Source organism: Psittacula echo (genome assembly GCF_963264785.1).
Source record: "Psittacula echo genome assembly, chromosome: 5".
Lineage (NCBI taxonomy): Eukaryota > Metazoa > Chordata > Aves > Psittaciformes > Psittacidae > Psittacula > Psittacula echo.
The window spans coordinates 36,520,641-36,542,624 of record NC_137739.1 but is presented as its reverse complement, the minus strand read 5'-3'; the positions used below and the strand labels follow the sequence as shown (position 1 = coordinate 36,542,624).

The 21,984-nt window shown below is 41.3% G+C and overlaps 2 protein-coding genes across 4 annotated transcripts in view; one reads left to right on the top strand and one right to left on the bottom strand.

Annotated features, from left to right (window-relative positions):
• The first annotated feature begins 4,598 nt into the window (after nucleotides 1-4,598).
• On the top strand, nucleotides 4,599-9,778 carry TSSC4 (tumor suppressing subtransferable candidate 4). 3 transcript variants are annotated; one of them, XM_080619061.1, is made up of 4 exons: nucleotides 4,599-4,650; nucleotides 5,182-5,308; nucleotides 6,149-6,221; nucleotides 7,186-9,778. In XM_080619061.1, the coding sequence occupies exon 4, from the start codon at nucleotides 7,274-7,276 to the stop codon at nucleotides 8,315-8,317; it is 1,044 nt and encodes a 347-aa protein (XP_080475187.1). In that variant the 5' UTR covers nucleotides 4,599-4,650; nucleotides 5,182-5,308; nucleotides 6,149-6,221; nucleotides 7,186-7,273; the 3' UTR covers nucleotides 8,318-9,778. The 3 variants fall into 3 exon arrangements, with proteins under 3 accessions (XP_080475187.1, XP_080475186.1, XP_080475188.1); XM_080619060.1 differs by lacking the exon at nucleotides 4,599-4,650 and adding an exon at nucleotides 4,652-4,815; XM_080619062.1 differs by lacking the exons at nucleotides 4,599-4,650; nucleotides 6,149-6,221 and adding an exon at nucleotides 4,652-4,815.
• A 1,879-nt stretch (nucleotides 9,779-11,657) lies between these two features.
• Nucleotides 11,658-21,984, bottom strand: part of TRPM5 (transient receptor potential cation channel subfamily M member 5) — a gene marked incomplete at its 5' end in the record, with an annotated part of 42,436 nt that continues 32,109 nt past the window's right edge. The window contains 6 exons of the mRNA XM_080617862.1: nucleotides 11,658-11,826; nucleotides 13,061-13,151; nucleotides 14,120-14,192; nucleotides 18,104-18,236; nucleotides 20,015-20,193; nucleotides 20,877-21,045. Of these exons, the coding sequence (XP_080473988.1) occupies nucleotides 11,726-11,826; nucleotides 13,061-13,151; nucleotides 14,120-14,192; nucleotides 18,104-18,236; nucleotides 20,015-20,193; nucleotides 20,877-21,045 (746 nt within the window). The 3' untranslated portion in view covers nucleotides 11,658-11,725. The remainder of the gene's footprint in view (nucleotides 11,827-13,060; nucleotides 13,152-14,119; nucleotides 14,193-18,103; nucleotides 18,237-20,014; nucleotides 20,194-20,876; nucleotides 21,046-21,984) is intronic.

Here is a 21,984-nt window from a genome sequence, read left to right as displayed (position 1 = left end):
AAAACATTTGGATCAAAGAACATTTCATTATAAACCTGTAAAACATGAAGAGTGCCAGGCTGAAACTCAACTAAGAAACCCAGCTCTTTGCCTAGATAATCAAATGTGCACTCACTGACAATTCCAGCATACAAATGCCAAACCTGTCCATGCTGTTTACATAGCAGTGTCTAGGAACTACATTTTGACTGGAAGTTGTATTATTTAACAGCCTGAACTCTGACAATGTCTTAAATCAGGCCTCAAAAATTCTTAAGGCTAATATCACAATTTAAAAAAAAGATTTATTTTTTTTCTTTTTCATCCCACTTTGGTGTTTTAAGATGGTAAACCAAGCTTATGTTTACAAGCTTTTTCTTACTACAGTAGGAATTTAGTTTTGCTCTTTGTAACGAAAGAGAAAAAGGAAACAGATATTATGTTAAAACTCACAATGAAATAGTGAAACTGGAAACAGATCAATACCAATGGTTATTTCTCTTTTTCAGAGTTTCTATACAGATGAAGACACAAACTTAATTAAAAAATGTAAACTGTATGTGGAGGATAACTGGAATAAATGTGATATGGTGACCATCTTCCTCTTCATAATTGGGGTAACCTGCAGGTATATATATCTGTTCCATGTGATGCGATCAGCAGCAGTAGTACTTGCTGAGATCTGATTCTTTCATGTGTTCTGCAGGATGCTGAACTCTACTTTTCAAGCTGGACGTACCATACTTGCCATTGATTTTATGGTGTTTACACTTAGACTTATACATATTTTTGCAATTCACAAACAACTTGGACCAAAAATCATAATTGTGGAAAGGATGGTAAGTGTGCAGTCTGCCCCAGATAAACACTTGTGCTTTCTAAATAATGGAGGGTAGAAAATCCTCTTTTTCCAAAGGAAATCAGTTTATGATCTGTCTTTATTTTTTACTTTTAGGGCTTCTCATTTTGCGTATGGTCCCTTATTTATCATAAGTATCAGATGTGGTAAATTTGAAATAGATCTTTCCAAAAAGCTCTGTAGTGTAATACACTGGTTCCAATTTACTAATCCTTGTATCTTACCTAATCATTTATCCTCAGATCTGGCAAATGAAGAGTAGAATATCTTTAACTTATTGCCATTCCTCCTACTTCATAAGCTGTGTGCATTCAGAGCAAAGACCTCAGACAGAAAATAGGCCATGTATGGAAGGGCAGAGCATTTACTGAATTACTCTGCTCTGCTTGGGGAAACAGACTGTTATTTGCAAGAAGTGTGAAAAAACTCTATGGAAAAAGGATAGTTGCAAGCTTCCCACAGGAGTTGTTATTGCATGTACTTTGTAGCTCTAAGTTACAATGAAAATATGTTAGTACTTTGTGAGCATATGCTGGAAGATGTTGATAAAACACTTTTATTTATTACCACTCTCCTGCAGGAAGTGAGGCATTAGGAGCAGAGGTACTGTGCTTGGGTATGCATTGGTATGTAGAAGTAGCTTCTTATTTAGGTATGTTAATCTTCTCAGCCAATTAACTCACCCTGCACTGACTAGCAGGAGTTCATCTAATTGTAAGTGCTATTATAGAATCTACAAATATTTGATTAGTGAATCACAACAGAGCTCAGTAAAAGCCCTACAGTCTAAACAATCCTATACATTGAATAAACATAACTACCAAGCTATTTGGATTTGTCTACAAATGTAATAACTGGCACTCTAACATGACATTTGCTTGGAGTAGCAAAAGGGTAAATGGCAAATAAATATTTGCTCTTGAACATTATCTAGCTTACAGCATTAGCAGACTTTTATTGTAAGAGAACAAGTCAGATCTACGGCTCCTGGTCCTTCCTTGCTGCATACCAAGCTAAACCTGGGCTCTGAACAAATATTGTAGTATGTCTATTATGTTGGCATCTGAAGTCTTATAAGGTAACACACAGATTAAGAAGATGCAAATAAGAACATAAACTGCAGCCTAGACAAAACCAGAAAATGGGACCTTTCATCTTCCCCCCATCCAAGCCATCACAATGCCTTAGCTTTGGTAGTTCAGTGTTGAACCTTACATCAAACGAAATAACACTGAAAGTTACTTCAGTAAATGATACCTTCTTGAGAGGTTCACCAAGTGGGTTCAAGCAAAATCATTTCCCTTACTTAAACAGAGAAGCAATCCAAGATTGCCTCTCACTGTCTTTCTCCTTTTTTAACCTTGCTACAGAATGGCTGAAACAAGTCTGGAAGCTGCTAAAACAGCAGTTCAACGCCAGAACAAGGCCTGTTCACAGAGAGACTGCAGACTGGAAAAATCATATTTCCAGGCTTGCCACTGCTCTCTCTTAGATACTGTGTTCCTTAATACAACTCCAGGTAACATCCTGGAGCTCTCAAATGCCTATGCTTTTGGGTAACCACACAATCCAATAATCTAATTGAAATCAATCTACAGACCCTAATGAACTCTGTCAGATTAGATGGGAAGAGGATGAAGTGTTCCTCTTCCACCAGGGAAAAATTATTGCACTTCAAATGCACATTAGATTTTTTTTTTTTTTAAAGAGTTTTAGGATTCAATTACTTCTGCTTCTGTAGAGAAACACAGTGTTTAAAAGCAGGAAGTCTTGAAAACAATCCCTCAGATGCATTACTTACTTAGCTTGAGAACATAAGACAGAAGCTACCTGATCCTTGCAGTCTTCAGTGCCTGCTGTGTCAATGGTTCAGTGTTTGTCACTGAGTACTGAGTGTAACCAGGATTCACTGCTGCAACAGAACTCCGGTAATTCACAGTGAAGCTGTCAATGGTACTGTGAGATCTGACAGAAAGTCTGCGTCTAAAAGGTACAATGAGATTCACCTAAAAGATGTGTATTTCAATATTAAATTTTAGATGAAAGGTTGAAATTTAAAACATCTCTTTATCTAATAAGCTATCAAAGTAAAATGCTGCTACAGCCCAAGAACAATATAACATTAAGATCAAAAAAAGGAATTCTGTGCACAGAACTGTATCCGTTTGGTGGCTCTGACAGTACATTACCATACATGCAGCCATACCACAGGGCAATCTCTTGCCTGAAAAATACAAGTTTCCAAGCAACCACCAGTTGTGTTTGCAGAAGCCACGCATGTAAATCTTCAGCTATCTAGCATTTGCACTTGCACTGGTAGAACTAGTAAACCTCATAGCAGCCTTCCAGTATCTGAAGGGGGGCTATAAGGATACTGGGGAGGGACTATTCCTTAGGGACTGTAGTGACAGGACAAGGGGTAATGGGTTAAAATTTAAACAGGGGAAGTTTAGATTGGATCTAAGGAAGAAATTCTTTACTGAGAGGGTGGTGAGGCACTGGAATGGGTTGCCCAGGGAGGTTGTGAATGCTCCATCCTTGGTGGTGTTCAAGGCCAGGTTGGATGAGGCCTTGGGTGGCATGGTTTAGTGTGGGGTGTCCCTGCCCATGGCAGGGGGGTTGGAACTAGATGATCTTAAGGTCCTTTCCAACCCAAACTATTCTATGATTGTATCATTCTTTTGTTGCAGAATGATAGCATAGATGAGCTTTGCTCATGGCCTATAGCAAATCCCTCAGAATGGAGTGACCTGAAGTTGTGACATTTACAGGCTCATGGCCTTTGCAGGAATTAATTTAATGATGAAGCCACAGGTTCCGGCAAGACAGTTAAGAGAGCAGCAGCCAGGGAAAGGGTGGCGATGAGCCCTGCAAGGTGCAGGGCCACGTCCTGGCACAGCTCCCAGGCACTGCAAACCTGGTCTTTTTAATACATGCTAAATATCGCAGCCGTTTGGGAAATGTATTTCCACTGAAAATGTGAAACAAGAAAAAAAAAATCAGCATCAGACATCATTGGCCAACACCAATAAAACATTTTCAGCCACGATTCCACTTCTTAACACATGCACAAAATATGTGCTTGGGGGACAGAAAATGGAAACTTTTTTTTTTTTTTAAATTGATGGATTTTATGGTTTTATGCCCCAAGTGACTTGGGGTTTTCTGGTTAGAAAATAAATACATTAAAAAAAAAATAAAAGCAACCCAACAACAAAACCAGGTACTTCCTCTGAAGTTTTCATTGTGGCCAAACCCTGCTTTTCTGATGAGAAAAATGCTCTGCTTGACATGTTTCTTTCCAGACAGCTCAAGGAGGCGGTACCGAGCCCGCCCCGCGGCCGTCGTTCCTCAGGCACCGCACCGGCGGACCCAGCACCCCAGGCTCTCCGGGGTGCACTGATGAGGCCCCAAACTCGCCTCTGCGCAGGCGGCAGCACCAACGCCCCCCATCTCCTCACAAGCTGCAAAATGGCGGCCGGCGCGGTACGCCCTGGGAGCTGTAGTCCACCACCACGGTGGCGGAGAGGAGCGCTCAGCCCCGTTTTCATCATGTTTCCCCCGCTCTCGGCTCTCAAAATGTCCCCCTCTGAGGTAGAGGCGAGCGACTATCACTCCCAGGACGCAAAGGAGGGAGGCGGTGCGGGAAGAGGCCACTGCCTCCTGTCTCCCTCCCCTTCCGCGCCGCTTTGCATGCTGGGAGTTGTAGTCTTCTCGCTGCTCACCTCTGTCTCGTGGCGGCCGATAGGGACTCAGTGTCCAGCATGCCCCGCGGCCGTGGGCGGAGGTGCGGGGAGCGGCGGGAAAGGCAGGTAGGCGCTGTGGAGGAAGCTTCAGGCCGCGTTGTGTCCGGGTATGAGGCAGTTCCCAGTGTGTGCTCGCGCGTGGTGGCGGTTTGGCGGCGATCTGGCGGCCTCCTTGTGCGGCGCTGAGCTGGAGCGTGGGGCTCCAGGCGCCCCGGTGTCGTGAGGAAAAAGGTGTGGGGGCTAGAGAAGGGTGTTAGCCCTGGCGTGCAGAGAGGTCTGCGCGGGTGTGCGTGTGTGCGTGTGTTCGTATCCAGCGGGATCCCGGCCCGGGGAAGGGAGCTGGGCTGTGGGCTGCACCTGTGGCGCTGAGCCAGGTCCCGGGCTCTGTCGTTTTCGCTTGCCAGCTGGAGGTGTGAGCCAGGGCCTGGGCCTGCTGCCTCCTTACCCGTTGTGGTGGCCTGTGCTAGCACCGCCCCGAAGGCCCGTGGTGTTGTTGGTGCGGGGTTGGTGGCAGGCTTTGCTGCAGCGCTGCCTCTGCAGTCAGAGCAGACTCGTGGCTGTGACTTGGAATGGCAAGGGTCTCTCTTTTTCTCATAGATTGCACAAAGACACACAGAGACTGTTTGAGTAAGACCAGGATGGAAGAGTTTGGTGGGGACCTTCTCATCCAGAGAGATGCCGTCCTGCCTGAGTTGTGCAGTGATCACTTCACCATAAGAAACCTGTGAGTCTGTCTGGTGTGCTATAAGAGCCAGTACGTTTGGCTGCTAACACTTTTAAGGCTCAAATGCCCCCTTAGAACCAGTTTTGTTGTTTCTGTGCAACTGTCCTCAGACAAGAGATATGATGAGCATGTGATGAACACTTCTATTGCCATCTGCAATAGCTATTTTAGCCAATTTTGTGCTTCGATGTCTCTTTTGCATACTAATCATTACTTTTCATGTGTTACAAAACTGAACAAAGGAACTACTCAGATTATTAGATACTGTTTAGGGGTTACACTGAAGGCAGGGTTTTCCAAAGCAGTCATCAGATCCCTTTTGTCATGGAACACAGCATTTGGTCTGTTGAATTCTTCAGAAGTTTCTCTACGTTTAATGCCTCATGAAGATCTGACCCTAACTGTGAATACAACCTTTCTTTGAAAACAGAACTCTGTGGTAGCCATGGTGTTAGTACTTAAAAGTGCTTAATACATGCGATGCATCACTATTATTTATACATTTTCTTCGCTGCATTTAATACTGTACATTTTGTAGTGGTTAACTGCACATGCAAATTACAATTTTTAGTTTTTAAAGCCTCTCTTCTGTTCTGCAGAATAAGGTTGGCGGTGTGAATCTGGAGGTTGAGTAAATATAGCGGTGCTGCCTTACTAGGCTGTGTGTTGTTGTTTTGCCAAAAATCCAGGAATATCTACAGATTTTTATACCAGCACGAGTTTGTGTCAGATTTAGAACTGAGTTTTGCAGCTTTCGATGACTCAGGGAGAAGGGATTATTTTTAAAACTCATTTTAAAACTACATTTCCAGTATCTTGATGGAAATGTTTGTTTTCTAGGGTGGAAGTGCTGAGATCTTTGGTGGCTTTAACTGACCCTCAGGAGGGGAAGCTGACTCAGTCTCAAGAGAAAGTGAGTGACTAACAGACTTGCCATGTCTGTTTACTGCATCTTTTCAGAAGAACCTATAATTAGGTAGTTGAGCATATTCTAATAATATATTAGGTGTATTTGTGTAACTCACGTTTTTGTGAGTTGAGCTGAAGTATGTTTGCCAACACTGATTGCCTGGCCAGTGGTAGTGTGATTATCAACACCTGTTTTCTGCAAGGTTCCCTTCAAGCAGGTGGCAGAATGAATCAGGTATTCCAACCACTACTTGAGTCAGGCTTTAAATTGCACTGTATTTTTGCTGACTGAAGGGCCAGCTTTTGCAAACCTTTGGTTGCACCTTCCCCTTGTTTCCATGCCAAGCATGGCATGTGTGATTATTCTTCTTAATCTAATGGGATTGATTTCTGGAGCTGGCTCATTTTCTGATTCCAGGAATCTCATAATAACATGAGAGTTTAGACCTAAGGAAGAAGTGGAGCTTGTACTTTATATCACTTTAAAGCAATCTTGAAACTTTAGCCGTGGTATATTGTGGCTTCTGTACCACTGACCTTGACAAGTGATAGTGTCCTTTATAACAGGCAGAATGTGATGATTACTGGGACAGGAGATGCAGTATCCACAGGGTATAATTTGGAGAGGTCATTCCTGTCTCTTGGAAGATATGTAAGACAGTTACGGGTATTCGGGTTTGCTCATCTTTATGCTCATCTTTTAGTAATTGGACCTGCTGTAACCTTTAATGAAATCGGTGGGCAGCACTATTTTTAATTACTTCAAATTCTTGTATTGGGTATTGTGTAACTCTTAATGTGCATTCATTCCTTAAATAATGTTTTTATTTGAAAGAAATTGCTTAGGAGTCCCTGAAGTGCAGCTGCCTGTTATATTGCAGTAGTAATTGTTTTGCACAGCACAGATTGATAGTCTCATACTTGGTTCTCATTTCACAGTTGAATTCTTATGCTCCTTTGTATTCTAGGCACTAAACTCGCTGGTCGTTTTGAAACCCATATTTGCATCTGTTTCTGGGCCTACATCAAAGACCTCAGTGGAGTGGCAGCTTGAAGATGGGAGATCAGGATGCAGGTGAACCCTTTCTGGGGATAGCAGCTGGTGGGGCCAAAGACCACGAAGGAGCTGTACCCTCAGACACACTGTCGCTCAGCGATTCTGATTCTGATGATTTGGGGTTAGCAGATGAAGCAGAAGTAGATACAATATCTCCTGAGGAGCCGTCTGTAGATGATGGGGATTACAGATCAGCGGAGACCCCTGACTCTTCAAACAGCAGTCACAGATCTCCTGTCCAGCCATTCCATCTGAGGGGCATGAGTTCTGTGTTCTCCCTTCGTAGCCAGAGCATTTTTGATTGCCTGGAGGAGGCGGCCAAGTTGTCTGTGCCCTCAATGCCTGAAGATAATGTTGTTGATGGGAGGTTTAAACGTCCATTGCCTCCAACCACAGCTTCAGGTAGCATTGTTCTAGAGAGCCTGGGAAAGCAAGTCAAAGCAGTGCAGGCTCCCAAAACCTCTCCTGCAGTGCCTGACTATGTGGCACACCCAGAGCGCTGGACCAAATACAGCCTAGATGGAGTTTCAGAGTCTAGTGACAAGACTAACAGGGCAGTGGCCATGGAATTTCTAGAGGGTCTGAAGAAAAGAGGGAAGGAAAAAAGCTCAGCTACCCAAGATAGCTACACCCCATATTTCAACCAGGACCCTTCCAGCTGTGGAGCTGGGAGGATTGTGTTCTCCAAACCAGCAAAAAGGGGTGTGGATGGACTGGAAAAGAAAACAGCAGCAGCAGGAGAGGATGATAAGAAACATGTGAAAACTGATCTGAAGGGAAAATCTCTTAGGAAGACTGATGATTTGAGGGAGGAAGATAAGGTAGAGCTGGGACACCTAGACAGTGGAAGTGGTAAGGCAACAGAGGAGGAGGAGTGCATGATGGCAGGGGACCTGAATGCAGAAGGTAATCTTAGTGCAAAGTTCAGTGGTGCAGGTGAAGAGCTGTCGGTGGGAACAGTTGGATTCCACTGCAGTAAGAAAAAGAATAGGAAAAATTTCCGACCTAAAGCAGACGATGAAGGGGAGGAGGAAGAGTCCTGAAGAATGAGCTCACTGGAAACATCCAAGAACTTGTATTGTCTTCGGATATGTCTGGGTTTTTTTTCTCTTGACTTTTTTTTTTCTCTGGTCTGGAAACCACATGATAGCTTTTTGTCCAGCGGTTTGCATTGTGACCACCAAGAACATTTTACGCTGTTAGAAATTAAGCTCCCTAAACCAAACACTTCAGACTTCATGTTCCTGAGAAGTCTGTGGGCACAGGATAGTTGCAGGAAAGAATAAGGTGTGCTTTGTTTGCTTGAGCAGCTGCCTGGGGTTTGTGCTGGAACTGAAGTAGCCAAAGAAAGGTGTGTTAGCTGAAAGGCTTCCTTCTAACACCCACATTCGGAGCGGTTCCCAAATCCTGGAACAATGACGATGAGTTCATGGTGTAGAGATTTTTAAACAATGAAAATAAAAGCCTAGTCTTCCACTGGATGTGCTTTGTTGTGGCCCTCTCCCAGGGAGGAACACCTTTAAAACCTTTTAACCTTTGTTTCTGTTATTTGTTTTCCTCCCACTTCAATACATCAGTCTCTCATTGCCATTGAGAGTGAAGGCACAGCAGCACCCAATCATGAGTTTGGAGGGACTGGTGAGAACTGGCAAAACCAGTATTTTGGGGGGTTTAATGTTTACCTTATTTAGTGTTAAATGATAAAGATTTAAAAACCCACAGTGTTTCCTTTGGAGAAGTACAGCTGGATACATCTGCTGAAGACATGCTCAGGATGGCTTCAGCAAAGTCTCTCTATGTTGAGTGTGGGTCAGAATTTGCAGTAGCTTCAGTTGTGAAGTTGGGCAGCAGCTTTTTGCCTTGATGATGATAATTGTATGATGTGATGATTCTTAGCCTGCACGTTTGTATGTCCTTTCCAGATGGCGCTGCTTCCACACTGATAATGTGTGTTGATTTGGTGGGAATGAGGTATTTATACCAGAACCGAATACTCTTTTGTTCTTTGGGATTCAGTAAATTTTCAGTGGTAACTGGATTTCATCATCTCTTTGAGCCGTGCTGATAAACACAGCTGGAGGAGTTTTAACAAATACTCAGTTTATTTTGAGAATTCTCTTGAAAATCTTCTAGAATGTTACAGTAATGTAACATCTTGTAACTTCTCCCTCAAGTCTTAGTTTAGATTCCTAAATCGACATTTTTAATATTTTCAATCATTTGACAATACATAGTGAATCACCTCATAGGATGAGTCACCTTATACAATGAGTCACATTGTAATGAATGTCAAATGTAGTAGTTTTTCACACAGAATGTTAATAAATTTTATAAATAAGGTCGAAACCTGAAAGGCTGTATGATTTGAAACTCAAATTAGTTCAGGTCAGTTTGGACTGACATTTTTTTTTTTGCCAGTATTCTGAATTAACCAAACCCAAAGCTGTGTAGTGAATGAGTACTTCTTTAGAATTTGTGACCTTGTTAATTTTAGACCTTTTTAAACTGTGCTTGCTTAAACTCTGAAGGATGTTTTAAGAAGTTACTTCTTCGGGGGGGGGGGGGGGGGGGGGGGAGGCGGATGTCGGCATCTTACCAGTAGTTGACTGGTAGGCCCAAGTGATTTGTATCTTTGTGTTTGAACAGATGCATCATTTGCCAGCACAAGCAGAAAACAGTGCAAAATAAGTAATATTGTTCCATCTTTTGAAATTTGCCTTTTAATTTTAAAAGCAGAATGTATTTTCTCATGAGTATACAGTTTGATGCATGTTAATTAATGGATCATTGCCAAATACATCAGTTGTTACAGTGCATGTGTGTGGGACATAGCAGCAATTCCAAACAGATGGATTTTGGTTCCAAGTGGATAATTAATGTGGCTGATCACAATTAAAATAGTAGCTGTTTCAGAATGGAAGCTGCTGCCAAAAGCAGGGCATGGTGGTTGCAAGATAGGTGTGATTTCCTAACAAAGCATATAGCTCAGTACAAACTTACTGTATTTATGACTAATGCTTGCCTGGGGTGAGGAACAGGTAGGACAATACCAAGATTTTGTCACTGTTAATGGGGTCACTGAGGTCTGGGGCACAGCTGAATAAACCAGACAAATGCCTGTTTTATGAAGACATCGTAACACGATTATTATCTATTAATAAAGGACTAGTGCTGGAAAGGTATTTTTATCAGATCTGAGATCTTCCGCCACCTCTGGTAATAGAGAAAGCTTTTGCACAAGCTACATTCATGTTGCATAGAAGCAGTGTTACATGCATGATCAAATGAAGTTCAGTTGAAACTTATCAGTGTAAGAAAAACCACAACCCAATCCTTCCTACTTCTGATGTTGTTGATACTATTCCAAAGAAATTTACCTTTAAAGGGCGGTAATGACATTCATTTTGTTGATGTAGCTTTTCATACAAAATTCTATTAAAGCCAGCTATCTTTTTTTATGCTAAAGCTGTACATGCCAGTTTAAGTAATGAAAAAAATGGCACAGCCCAAATTCACAGTCTGTAGGAAAATTCTTGCTACACATTGCTGCTTTAAAGTTTCCAAGTCATTTTTTTTTTCCACCCTGATCTTTGAGAGAGAAAAGTAAAGTGAAATCAGAAAATGGCTTAGCTGCAGATGCAGTGTTTCATGTGGTATGACACATAAAGGAAAAGTCCTTTAGCAGCACCAAGCTGACAGCAGCTAGGATCTGGCACTGGAACAGAACAGCAAGCAGCGGAGGCTGGGGTCAGCCTGTGGGAGGGTCACCTGCTTTGTGTTTGGGAAGTGAATGCAAGCCACGGCATGCTTGAGGACTGTGTGATGAGATTCCAGTTTCTGGAGATGAGGCAGGAGCCCTCAATAAGGAATACTAGCAGATGAGTATCTCTCAGAAGCCAGCATGGGAAGAGAAGGCGGTGAGTGCAATTGTTCAAGGGTTGTAAGAACTCCAGGAACTGTATGAATCGTAATGGTTCAATGTCCCAGGCCCTTTCCTGTGGAAACTGTTGCTTGATTTCCTTTCTAAGCAACTCAAATTAAAGCTTGCTTTCTTGGCCAAGGAAGTGGCTTGGTTTTTAGTGTGTAAATGATCACCCTTCCAAAGGGAGGTTTCTTTGAACAGAGAATTGTAGAAATGAGCAATGATGACGATGGATTGAGGGTGGGGTGTTTGGAGAACAGAAGGCTGATCGTGTTTAGAAAATAAGATGGTTGAGTCATGCTGGAGGAGAAAGTTTTTTGTGTGATCTGTGGAATGGAGTTTTGGACTGAGCAATATAGAAGCAGGAGGGAAGAAAGCTCAAGAAACTGAAGGAGGAAGACCAAGAAGCCCTCTGACAGTGGATGCTGTAAAGGCTTTGAAAGCCGAGCCTTAGGCTTTCATGAGATTAGGATTTTGCTGCTAAACAGAGTAGGACAAAAGGCTTAATCTGAAGAGATGAGAATAAAATCTAATTATCAATGTATGTGATGTCAGCCTCAAACTGATCCGCACACTCTTCTCTTTCACTTCTTTCTGGCAAATGCACTTCTGTGTCGGCAGTCATCACACCTAGCGGGATTGTAAAAGTCATATGCTTGCTTAAAAGCCTTAAGAAAGGGGCACATAATAGTAATTGCTTAAGAATCTTCAAAATGTTGAAGATAATCCACAATAAAAAGATCCTGTTGGTTCTATTACTTTGCACTTGCTCAGTAAATGATAAACATAGCTTTCTTCTTTATTTTTCAGCTATTGAAGTTTCTCAATATCTCTATTTATGTAGTTATGGTAGTAATATGTCTGTGGAACATGCTGTAGGATGTTTTTTCTTACTGGAATATTGATAGTTAAGCAATTTACATATGTGTTTTATAAGCTTCTAAGAAAAGCCAAGTTTGAGGTTTAGTTTGAGTCTGAGTGATGTGAGGCCTTGTCATGTCACAACAGAGTTTCCAGCTACTTCTTTATCTCATGAAGTATGTACATGTTCAGTTTATGGTTTTTGCAGGGCTTTTTGTATAATAGTAATAGGTGAATATTGTGAAAATAGTGAATACTGAAATAGATCATTAAGAAGAATATCCAAAGTCTTTATTGTGTTGGATATCCTGTGGTGCTGAGAAAAAGTCTGTCTCTAGTATTTTGAACTCTGAACAGTGGAGCCCTGGGTCACAGGATAAGATTCTTAACTGACAGGAACAGTTGCAGCTCTGAAGGCAAATGAGCTGTATTAATTACAATAAAGTAGGTGGTTTCCTTGATTTTCTTTTTAACAATTATCATTATCCATATATTTAAAGTTTTGGTAATACTTCAGACTATTTCATTAGCTCAAGAAAAGCCCAAGACAATCCTCTCAGAAATCATGTGGCAAACAGATACTTACTAACATGCTTAAAGTTGGGTGAGATCATTCTAACTCACAATAAGCACTTGGCCAAAAGCTTTTAAATATATTTTGCAAAAGGTATTTTTTTCTCATTCTGAATTATGAATATTTTGTTCCTTGTTAGGTCTGTTATCAACAAAACCAGATGAAGGAGAGCTGGGAAACAGCCTAACCTTTTGTATATGTTCACCCAAATTGCCTTAAGCAAGTCTCAGCTGCTTCCTCAGTTCAGAAAGGCTTTAAAACCATCTTTAGTTCCAGACTAGGTTTAGTCTAACTTTCATTTACATGGGAATTTTGAAAACCTTTGCCATATGTTACTTCAAAGTTCTCAATCTGTATAGAGGCCCTTTCATTTTTTAACTAAATTGTTCAGTGGTGATTAGCTTCTCCATAATTGTTTTCAATACTTACATGTATAGTGTGGAACTGGTTGGTTGCACAAGAGGTTGGTTTTGGTTAAAGCCTCTACCATGGAGGAGATAACAGCTGTACAGTGGCAAATCTACAAAATAGGTAGTGGTTTCTACATCAGCTCATTTTTGTAGTACTTTATCTATTCTTAAATTTCTAAGAATGATAATCCAGGCAGCACATTGAAGCAGCATCAGAGAGACCACATTATGTGTATGTATATATATATATATATATATATATTTAAGAAATAGTTGAACTGTCCTGAAGGAAGATTTGTATTAAGTACATTCCCTTTTTTGTGAGTGTATTGCATTATCTTGAGCTGGCACAAACTTATTAAAGCATTTCTTTTGTGTTCCTGTTGGACCAGTATTTGGTGTCAACATTGTTCATTGAATAGCAGGCTTTTTTTCAGAAAGCCATAAAATGGATAAAAAAGGGCAGGGAAGCAGCGATGGGAATATTAAGATAAGGAACTTCCAGCAAGGCCACAGTTACACTGGAGAGTTGTAGGGACAAAGAAAACAATAACAGTTGTGCTACTTAGCACATGGTAATGGTGTTTAAAAAAAATGTTTGTTTATAGTTCAAGGGTTTGTCATCAAAGTTTCCTTCTATTGTTTGTGCTTCACGTTTGTATCTTAGACACTTTCCTGTAAGAGGCTGATATCTACGAAAATTAGAAAAACTGATGTCCAAGATCAGTCTAGGTCAGATCCTACTGAATATGTGTATTTTCCAAATTGACAACTTTAAAGACAGAAAAGGTTGTGAGAAGGAGGAGAATGGAGGGGGGAAGGTAGAGCGTTTCATTCCAGAAGCATCCTTAAAAACTTCTGAAGTAGGCTAGCAAAGAGCAAGAAATGCCCCTTTCTCCTTTCCACCAGAGGTTGGAAATGTTTCTTACAGAGAGAAAACTATAAGGTAAGTGAAACCGTAATACAGATCCATTTCTCCTTCCCATTATTCCAAAATAAGATCTGCCAAACCACTGTTAAATGAGAAACGTGGTGAAATCCTAAAGCTAATATAAATACCCATAAAACTGTTGCTTACCTGGGCTTCCATAGCTTTAAACTGCTTTTCTTGTTCTTTCAATCCGCTAAAATATTTAGACAAATTATCCACTCTGTAGAAAGAAAGCAGACATGCTGAGCAAAATGGAAAGACCTCAGAAGAAATCCTAAAATGCGAACCCCATATGACTTACTAGAGCCATGGCCCCTCGCTGGACTGTGTAGAGAATTTCTGTGTAGTGCCTCCAGATCGTTATACTGTCCACATGCTTTCTGCATACTTCACCTCTCCCATCAGTTCCTTCTTATTAGCAGCTGATAATCTATAGGGTCCTCCAGTCCTTCTCTGCTTTGTCCTAACAGCTATTTCAAAGCTTCCTTCTAACGAGTTATGTTCTGTTCAGGTCTGTGTGAAAAAGCTGCCACTGGATGGGTCTAATGCATTTTGGGATTAGTTCATTGCAAAGTTCAAAGAATCACTTTCTGAGAGTTTCATAAGATCTCAGACAGACACTGCTGCCACCTAAGAGCAAAGATAAAAAGTCACGGATTTAGCAGTGTTGATCTGAACCTTTTCCAGTCTCTTTCTGGCTCTGAAATACTGTAAAGCCAGACTCATTCTTTTCCCCTCCAAGCAGTAGCTTAATCTAGAATGTACTATCTATAAAGTGTCTTAGTTTTAAAGCTAGAAAGAACATAATTGTCCCCTCTGGAAGCAGCTACACATGTATTTATTACTTGGCCTCAACAATTGAGCTCTCCTTCCTAGGGTTTGTCAGTGATCTACTTAAGAATAAAGTTTAAACCAACAAAATATTTTTAAATTACGAAGAAGTAGGAGTCTCTGTAGATTAGAGAGGGAAGAGTATTCTCCCAGAATGTACTCAAGTACATTGTTCTGGTTGCCAGCTATTCGATGAGTTAGACAGATGGCGTTTGTTTTGAAAGACAGCATGGAAAGAAAACAGGCAGCACAAGAACGTTTCTATGGAACTTTCTTGTGACAACTTTCAAACCCATTGTGTCTGTATTTGAAGTCAGTTTTATCATCGAGGAAAAGGCTGAAACAGGTATTAAAAGCTGCTTTAAATAATGCTTTGCTGTCTGATTTTCAGTATTGCCTTAGATGTTTCTGTTTTCCCTGCAGGTAACTACTTAGTGTCTCACTTAAAGGATTAGACCTATGAATAATAATTTAGGAATTTTCTTTAGAATACTAAGCTAATTTAAGTGATATTCCTAGTAGGGAGATATTTTAGAGAAGTATTTAAATGGAGACTCAATTAAATACAATTTTAAAGCCAATACCATTAATTTCGTGTGGAAAACTAGTCTCATGCCATAAAGCTGTACACAGCTGTTCTTCTGCATCTGTGGGCTGGGGGATAATTGAAGATATCTCAAATTTCCATTCAAAAGTCTAGTTCAAAAATCTATGGGGGATGGAAGTACGTGCACTACAGTATAGCAACGGAAGTATTTTTCCACCATTTCTTCATGAATATGTTGTTCATTCAGCTTGACTGCAGATTTGGCTGGAGCTTACAGATCTGTAATTGTACATAGAATCACAAAATAGTTAGGGTTGGAAAGGACCTTAAGATCATCTAGTTCCAACCCCCCTGCCATGGGCAGGGACACCCCACACTAAACCATGCCACCCAAGGCCTCATCCAGCCTGGCCTTGAACACCGCCAAGGATGGAGCATTCACAACCTCCTTGGGCAACCCATTCCAGTGCCTCACCAACCTCACAGTAAAGAATTTCTTCCTTATATCCAACCTAAACTTCCCCTGTTTAAGTTTTAGCCCATGACCCCTTTTCCTGTCACTACAGTCCCTGAAAAAAAGTCCCTCTCCAGCATCCTTGTAGGCCCCCTTTAGATACTGGAAGGCTGCTATGAGGTCTCCACGCAGCCTTCTCTTCTCCAGGCTGAACAGCCCCAACTTTCTCAGCCTGTCTTCATACGGGAGGTGCTCCAGTCCCCTGATCATCCTCGTGGCCCTCCTCTGGACTTGTTCCAACAGTTCCATGTCCTTTTTGTGCTGAGGACACCAGAACTGCACACAATACTCCAAGTGAGGTCTCATGAGAGAATAGCAGAGTAGAGAGGCAGGATCACCTCCTTCGACCTGCTGGTCACGCTCCTTTTGATGCAGCCCGGGATACGGTTGGCTTTCTGGTCTGCGAGCACACACTGCCGGCTCATGTTCATTTTTTCATCGACCAACATCCCCATGTCCTCTACAGGGCTGCTCTGAATCTCTTCTTTGCCCAACCTGTAACTGTGCCTGGGATTGCTCTGACCTTGCACTTGGCATGGTTAAACTTCATAAGGTTGGCATTAGCCCACCTCACAAGCATGTCAAGGTCCCTCTGGATGGCATCCCTTCCCTCCTGCGTATCAACCGAACCACAGAGCTTGGTGTCATCTGCAAACTTGCTGAGGGCGCACTCAATCCCACTGTCCATGTAACCGGCAAAGATGTTGAACAAGACCGGTCCCAACATCGATCGCTGAGGGACACCACTCATTACTGGTCTCTCAAACTGGACATTGAGCTGTTGACCACAACTCTTTGCGTGCGGCCATCCAGCCAGTTCTTTATCCACCGAGTGGTCCACCCATCAAATTGATGTCTCTCCAACTTAGAGACAAGGATGTCATGTGGGACAGTGTCGAAGGCTTTGCACAAGCCCAGGTAGATGACGTCAACTGCTCTGCCCCTGTTCTCACTTCCATAGCCCCATCATAGAAGGCCACCAAATTGGTCAGGCAGGATTTCCTCTTAGTGAAGCCATGCTGGCTGTCACCAAGCACCTCCTTGTTTTTCATGTGCCTTAGCATGCCTTCCAGGAGAATCTGCTCCAAGATTTTGCCAGGCACAGAGGTGAGACTGACTGGTCTGTAATTCCCAGGTCATCCATTTTCCCCTTCTTGAAAATGGGGGTTATATTTCTGTTTTTCCAGTCATCGGGAACTTCACCTGACTGCCATGATTTTTCAAATATGATGGCCAGTGGCTTAGCAACTTCATTTGCCAGCTCCTTCAGGACCTGCGGATGGATGTTGTCAGGTCCCATGGACTTGTGTACGTTTAGGTTTTTAAGATGGTCTCGAACCAGATCCTCTCCTACAGTGGGCCTAGGGTCTTCATTCTTACAGTCCCTGCATCTGCTTTCCAAGACTTGGGTGGTGTGGTCAGAGCCTTTGCCAGTGAAGATCGAGGCAAAGAAGTCATTGAGAACCTCAGCCTTCTCCAAATCCAGGATAGCCAGTTCTCCCCATATCTTCCGGAGGGGGCCTACGTTGTCCCTAGTCTGTCTTTTATTCACAATGTACCTATATAATCCCTTCCTGTTATCCTTAACATCCCTAGCCAAGTTTAATTTTAACTGGGCCTCAGCTTTCCTAACCAGTTCCCTAGCTTCCTGGACAACATCCGTGTATTCTTCCTTTCTATTAATCCTGTCCTTGCTTCCACCTTCTATAAGCCTCTTTTTTCCTTTGAATTTTCCTGAGCAGCTCCTTATCCATCCATGGAGGTCTCCTGGCTCCCGGGCTGCACTTCCTTCTAGTTGGGATGCAACACTTCTGAGCTTGTAGCAGATGATCCTTGAATATCAACTAACAGTCTTGGGCCGCCCTGCCCTCTAGGGCTATATCCTATGGAGCCTTACTAAGCAGGTTCCTGAAGAGGACAAAGTCTGCTCTCTTGAAGTCCAGGGCAGTGAGCTTGCTGCACTCTCTTCTCACTGTCCTGAGGATCTCGAATTGGACCATCTCGTGATCACTGCATCCAAGGCTGCCCTGGAGCATCACATTTCCAACCAGCCCTTCCCTGTTGGTGAGCACATACTTAGGAGTGCCAAAAAATCTGATATTGTAGTGATGTGGGCTTTGCACATTTTTTCATGGACTGCGTATTTCCTAACTGCATTTTAGTACAAGCACCTGAATGCTTATCTCATTCAAAGCTGAAGACTTGCAATGTACATTTATTGAGGGTCAGAATAACATACTTATTAGATGTGGCCTTCAGCCTTTCTTCATTGCTTTCTTTCCTTTCTCGTTCAAGGTTTATAAGATAATTTTCTTTTTGCACCAGCTCCCATGTTACGATTTTTTGATCTAGGCCAACTGGAAGATCTCTTTCTGTAGGAAGAAAAAAACCCAAAAATATTGTACTCTCTTTCTCTTACACTGGTAATGGAAGGCTGCTATGCTAAAGAAAACGGCCCTTTGCCATTGCAGGAGTGTCGTGTTATGAAAATACAGTGTAAAACAAGTATTTTCTACACTTCTTTTCTCTTGTGATGGAAGGCAATAGACCTTTTTGCAGTTGGATATGACTCCTGAGTTTTCTAAAGAACCGCATGGACCAATTTCTGTGGTTCCATTTAAACTCATTTACAACCTGATTGGACTTTAGACATATTTTAGCCTCTAAGTATTAAATTAGCAAAGCTTTAAGTTCAGATGCACTTCATCATGTAAACATCTTTATTAGAACAGTTATAAATAGGAAGGATAAACTGAATAAATCCCTCCACCTTGAAGTATAAAGCCTGTCGTTGTTGGCAAGTGTCCAAGCAAACAATAGACCTCAATTTCACAGGCATATTTTGAATATAACATACTAGTTTTGTATCTTCCTAAAGACTGGTAAAAGGGTATACTTGCTGCATGCTCCAAATACTACTGAATCTATAATCTGAGCAGTCAGGTACTTCCTTTCTTTGGGGGAAAAACAATATTTTTTAGTAAGAATCTTCAGCAGTATGCTTTGATAGCTAGAAGGAGTGTGTCTGAAAGGGGGCTTAGTCAAAGGACTCTGAATTGGTCCAGTCTGACTTACAGTTGGGCTACAAAGCCCATTAATCAGCCTGTGCATAAGGAGTAAATCTGTTTGTTATCAAATGCTATTAAACTAGCTGGGCCAAGTTTGCCACCACTATAGAAAGCCTCCAGATGCCTTCTGTAATTAGGTGAACTTCATATGCCTTTTGAATTATAACTTTTAAGGAACCATGATTTCTCTAAGCATTTTCTCTCTCTCAATTTGTATCTCTATATTGGGAAATTCCACTGATCCTAGTAGGTTTTTAGACTTGGTATTTGGTTTTTGTTTTTGTTTTGTTCATACTTAATAATTACCAAAACTCAGGAGCAAATGAAATAACTATTCATTAAACCTATCCATTGTTATATCTTCAGAAATCAAATAATAGAATCATTTAGGCTGGAAAAGACCCTTAAGATCATTGAGTAAACCCAACACTGCCAAGTCTACAACTACAACTACAACTGTGTCCCTGAGTGCCATACTTACATGTCTTTTAAATGCATCTAGGAGTGGTGACTCAACCACTTCCTTGGACAGCCTGTTTCAGTGCTTGATAGCCCTTTTGATGAAGAAATGTTTCCTAATATCCAATCTAAACCATGCCTGGTGCAACTTAAGACCATTTCTTATTATTCTATCACTTGTTACCTGGGAAAAGAGACTGACCCACTTTGATACTCTCTACAACCTCCTTTCAGGTAGTTGTAGAGAGTGACATCGCATCCCCTCAGCCTCCTTTATCTCCAAACTAAACAACCCAGTTCTCTCAGCCACTCCTCATAGGACTTGTGCTCTAGAGCCTTCATCAGCTTTGTTGCTCTTCTTTGGGCACACTCCAGCTCTTTAGCTGTTGTATATCAACACTTTTGCTGTAATAACTATGGTGCATAGAGAAGTGCATTGTGGGAAACTTTATAATATACAATATAAGCCTTATTTTTTTCATTTGTAGTCTTGTGGCACTCTGTTTAAAATAAATTGTGAATCTTGTCTTATGGAATCTAAACTGCTCTTCTGTTTTGTCTATGCGGTATGTCCTAGAAGAGTGTCAGGGTCTCCAGTTTCTAGATGGTTGTTATCAACTTACCCAGATGTTCCTTTTTATGTTCCATTTTGTTGAAGATTCTTCTGAGAACCAGAGTTATGTGGTTAATAATGATAAATGGTGGTGCTAAGGCAGGCCGGCCGTGATATTCAACAATCAGGTTGTAGCGCTGAATTTTCCAGAAGGTGTCTGTATTGCCCTGAACAACTTGAAAAGTGTAACTGTAATTGGGGGGGGGGGGGGGGGGGGGAAGGTATATAACTGTTTTATACTGCAACATGCTAAAACTTATTATTACAAAATTTAGTCACATATTTACTTTAAAAAAGGAACAGAAAGCTCAGCAAGTAGTGTTAATTTAATCTAAAGTTTGTGCAAATGCTTAGATGTTAAAATAATTGCAGTTGCAGTCTTCAAATATTAACAAATACATTAGTTTTGTGGGGCTTTTTTTAAAGAAAGGCAGTTCCACCTCAAACACTCCATGTCAGTTCTTCACCTCAAACACTCCATGTCAGTTCTTCAACCCAATTAGCCATGTTGACATCAAGCATTTCCTCTATGTGCAGATCACCCACTGTTAAATTTGCCAAGTTTAGATCTACTTTGCACCTGCAGACTGGTGCTGCAGCACAGCCAGGGATCCAGGCCCTTCGATGCATGTTTAATTGAATTTTTAGCAGTAAAAGAGGCTTTTTGTCATCTTTACTGTGGCTTGAATGAGGATGATGAGAACTTAAGAACTATATGATCACAGAAGTCTACCTATCAATCCTCAAATAGCATTAATTAGGAAAATTACTACTGTACTCCAAAATGGATAGCCAACAGCAATGTAGTAAATGTGGGCATTCAGTTAAACCTTTGCAGCCTCTGTCTTGATACTTACTGAACTCACTCTTACCTGAACATAGCAATCAGGAGATTCATAAGGAGAACATTTGTGACAAGTAGGAAGATGACCAACAGAAGTATGACAAGCCAGTTGGCATAGCTATTAGGACATGATGGCAAGTTCTTGTGCAGAATCTCCAGTGGATTAAATGTACAGTTCCTGGGATACATTCGTGTTGCTGCAAAGGATGACAGAGAAATAATAGTTTTGACAAATCCTATTGCCACAGGTGAGTGGAGACAAAAGCTTTGCATTTTGGAAAAAAATAATCTGACTTTCGACAAAGAACGGCAAGAATCACAAATTGTTCCTGAGGTTTGAAGTAATGTATTTCATATCTTTTTCAATGCAAATAAAGACTGAATTAATAACTCTAAACATGTCTTTTTTTAAGAACCAGCAACATGAGTAGGTGCATGTATTTAGTACCTTTACTGTTAAGATACAAATCAAGGACAGTGATAATAATGATTACTAAAATGAGATTTAATCTTGGCTGCATATAAATAGCAGCATAATTTTGTTTGGAATACTTTACAGTCATTAAAATCTTAAAGCCAGTATTGTGGTAGTATTTTTGTACTGCCTTTGTTGACTATTAACAGGACTCTAAACACGAGACTCTTAAACCCTAAAAGAACAGTTCTTTGACTGCTTGAGCTACTGAGCTAATTCTGCAGTTGAAAGATCATTTATGTGAACTAATATCCAGTGTCTTAAACCTGTGAAAATGTTATGTCATGTACATGAAGAGACATTGTTTTAATGTGCAAGAGATTTGCACCAGAACTTGGTTGCTCATCAGTGGCAAGATGGTTGTCACAGCTGCTTTTTTAGTAACATTCAGCAGAGGAGGATTGTATTGACAAGGCTGTAACTGTCTTCTTAGTAACATTCATCAAAGGAGGATTGTATTGAAAAGGCTGCATCCTTTTTAGACTAGTTTTGAGCTCCCAAAGTCAAACCACCTTTGAGTATCAGTTGTGTTCCCTCACATACTTGTGTCTTCTCAGTCCTTATGCTAGTATGAAGGTTAGAGGAGAAAACACAGTAAAAGCTGGGATGGGATTCTTTGTTCTAAATTTAAACTATTTTTTATGTCTGGGCTTGCAGTCAA

What these genes read in the sequence shown, in the direction of transcription:
- TSSC4 (XM_080619061.1), top strand. Translation starts at nt 7,274, where the DNA reads ATGGGAGATCAGGATGCAGGTGAACCCTTTCTGGGGATAGCAGCTGGT.